We start from the raw sequence: 3482 nt of genomic DNA on the forward strand, positions 1-3482 counted from the left end.
GTATGCTATACGAAGTTATCACGAGGGATTGGGGGCAGGAGGAGAAGGGGACGACAGAGGATGAGATGGCTGGATGGCATCACTGACTCGATGGACGTGAATCTGAGTGAACTCCGGGAGTTGGTGATGGACAGGGAGGCCTGGCGTGCTGCGATTCATGGGGTGTCAAAGAATCGGACATGACTGAGCGACTGAACTGAACTGAACTGAACTGATGGGACCAGATGCCATGATCTTAGTTTTTTGAATGTTGAATTTTAAGCCAGCTTTTTCACTCTCCTCTTTCACTTTTATCAAGATGCTCTTTAGTTCTTCTTCACTTTCTCCCATAAGGATGGTGTCATCTGCATATCTGAGGTTATTGATATTTCTCCCGGCAATCTTGATTCCAGCTTGTGCTTCATCCAGTCCAGCATTTCTCATGATGTACTCTGCTTACAAGTTAAATAAGCAGGGTGACAATATACAGCCTGGACGTACTCCTTTCCTGAATTGGAACCAGTCTGTTGTTCCATGTCCAGTTTGAACTCTTGCTTCCTGACCTGCATACAGATTTCTCAGGAGGCAGGTCAGGTGGTCTGGTATTCTCATATCTTTCAGAATTTTCCACAGTTTATTGTGATCCACACAGTCAAAGGCTTTGGCGTAGTCAATAAAGAGTGGAGCATTACCCATTCTAATGTCTTTTCAACCCATACTTCCCTTCACATTCTCTCCAGTGTTAAGACTGAGGTTTCATTGCACCCTAAGGGCCTTAGGAAGCTATTGAATGAAAGGACTGCAATGGGTTAATACTTTTTACCTCGTCAAAGTTCCAACATGTGGATCATGCTCTCAAATTTCAACTGGAATAATGTTGAGGATGCTTTTTGTAAATAATTTGTACAGGAATATCCCTGGTGGTCCTGTGACTAAGATTCTGTGCTCCCATTGCAGGGGGCCCAGGTTCCATCCCTGGTTAGGGAACTAGATCCTACAGGTAGCAACTAAAGATCCCTCATGCTGCAATGAATATTGAAGATCCCACTGCTGCAGCTAAGACCAGCACAGCCAAACAAATATTTTTTTAAAAGTGTTGTACAAATGTTACTTTGTTGATGTTATTGTTGTCATCATAATGCGGATAACTTGTCACCTCTGTGAAACCAAATAATATCCTTCAATTTATATTAGAGGAGATTCAGCTGTTAATGGGGAAAATCCTGACACTGAAATCAAGTAATGAGGTATAATGTTAAAGAAGATTTGCTAAGCTTTGATAGTGAAGGTTATCCTAGGGTGGAGAAGGGGGAAAAGACTGGAAATAATTGCATGTATCTTATTAATTTGGTTCTTTCCAGTCTCTTTGAGGTTAATTACATTAAGCAGAAAATTAAATCATGTTGACTATGGCTACACAAATGTATTTTGGTATGTATAAATGTAAGTCAACACCAGTAGTTGCAAGCATGAATGAGTGAAAGATTCACTCTAAGGAAAAAGCAAATTATTAGGAGGAATGAAAGAACAGCTAGGCTTTTTACATTTGAGAGGAAATATCTACCTAGTAATTAAAATGAATTGGTGAAAATTGTCACCTACAGAATAAATTTACATATAGAGAAAACTTTAAAAATGTCTTTTAACATGTCCTGTAGACTAAAGAAAATGTATTGGTAGCTCTAGTTCAACCAAAGTCACTGCTATTATATCTTTCAATTAAAAGATATCTTGAAAGAAACAATTGTCTAAAAACAATTAAAAAAATTAGAGTCAGAAAATTGTGATTAATTAAAGGTATGATTCGGATTTGCCTTGGAGAATATTTGGGTGACCTGAGTTCATCTATGATGAATAACATTAAGTTCTAAGACAAAGTGAATTTATACCTTTGAAAATAGAAGATACATTTTCAAATCTTTAATATTTTAATTTGGTAAAAAAATTCATATTTTAGGTTGGTCTAGAGTTTAGCAAATAAATGTGATTTGTTCAAAATTTTGTTTCATGGTTCAGTTCTGTTCAAACCACTCATATGCATGACCCAAAGCTGCAGCGAATTACTCCTGCAGAAAAAGCATCAGAAGAGGAATATTTATCATGAATAATTTATATTGACACAAGGTTATAAAACTGATGTATTATCTTTATACAAATGCTGAGTAAAACCTATAATCAGAGTAATAAAAAGCAACCATTTCAGCAGTATTAAAACCTGGGAAAACTTTATTACAAATTCAAGAGAAACAAGAGGAACTTCGGGATCCTACCCACTGCAGTTGAGCCAATTTTATGACAAATTTGTTTCTGAAGCAAGGCAAATTGCTTTGGGCATATCAGCATTCGGTGATCACAGTGCTGTGCTGACTTCTTAGTCTAATTCTCTTCCCCTCACTTCTGTTCTACTTCTTCCCCTCAAATACCGTCTTTGAAAACGTTATACAGAAAAAAGTGAGGATAGGAATACAGAGAATTGATTTTTTGAAATTTCATTTCAAAATGGGTAGGTAGGACATTTGAAAGGGGAGAATGCATGTGCATATAGTCTGTTATGAAGTCATCCCTGATTATGATAAATACTATCTTTGAGGACATGAAATAGAAGATGATAAGTGACCAGATTTCTTTTCTAACAATGGAAGGTATACTGAAAGGAGCCTAGTAAATAGACTATATAACCTTAAAGTGAGTTAAAATACAGTGTAATATTTATCATATTGTTTTCCAATTTTCACTGTGAAGTGAAGTGAAGTCGCTCAGTCGTGTCCGACTCTTTGCGACCCCATGGACAGGCTCCTCTGTCCATGGGATTTCCCAGGCAATAGTACTGGAGTGGATTGCCAAACAGCCTTTAATCTTCACAAAAGCTCTGTGAGGTGAGTCGGGTGGGCCTTTCCTTTTGGTCCCCTGAGGGGCGATGCAGATGTTGGGACAGGCCCCGGTCAGAACTGCCTCGGGAAAACAGGCTCGTTCGCAGATCAGGGCACCAGCAGTCTCGGCTCCCAGTTTGGCTGACACCAGCTTCTGGGATCTCACAGTCGGGGAACAAAGAGGCTGCAGAGAGCGTCTGCTCCCCCAGCGGTCCCTCCTCCTAGCGCAGATTCCTGCCCACGCTCTGCGCTGGAGTGCCAGTTGCTCTCAGGGGAATGCGAGGGTCAGCGACGAGTTGGTAGTCAGGGGGCTCTGGCTTTGTGGCGTCAGCGTAATCTGAGTTTGAACCCCCAGACCTTCTCTTACTGTGCTTGACTGTAGGCAATCTGAGCCTCATTTTCCTTTATCTGGAGAGTGGGCATGCTTTATTCCAAGGAATTCGCCGACCATCATTTAAAGCAATAAAGGTCTTTGCCTACCACGTGTGTCGAAGAAAATGCTATGAATATTTTAGCTCTGGGATAGGTCGGTCACCATCTCTACCAGCGTGGGAAATCTCCATCTGCAAAATGGGCGCAATGTAGATTGCGGTCTTTTAAGAGCTAACATCGCTTTGCAAAAGGCCCCTAACA

General features: G+C 40.3%; 1 protein-coding gene across 1 annotated transcript in view; it reads left to right on the forward strand.

The window, feature by feature from the left end:
• Positions 1–2896: 2896 nt before the first annotated feature.
• Positions 2897–3482, forward strand: part of SEC63 (SEC63 homolog (S. cerevisiae)) — a 70905-nt gene continuing 70319 nt past the window's right edge. The window contains exon 1 of the mRNA XM_010856697.1: positions 2897–3181. Coding sequence (XP_010854999.1) covers positions 2897–3181 — 285 coding nt within the window. The remainder of the gene's footprint in view (positions 3182–3482) is intronic.

This window comes from Bison bison, unplaced genomic scaffold (assembly GCF_000754665.1).
Source record: "Bison bison bison isolate TAMUID 2011002044 unplaced genomic scaffold, Bison_UMD1.0 scf7180017864373, whole genome shotgun sequence".
In the NCBI taxonomy this organism is placed as follows: domain Eukaryota; kingdom Metazoa; phylum Chordata; class Mammalia; order Artiodactyla; family Bovidae; genus Bison; species Bison bison.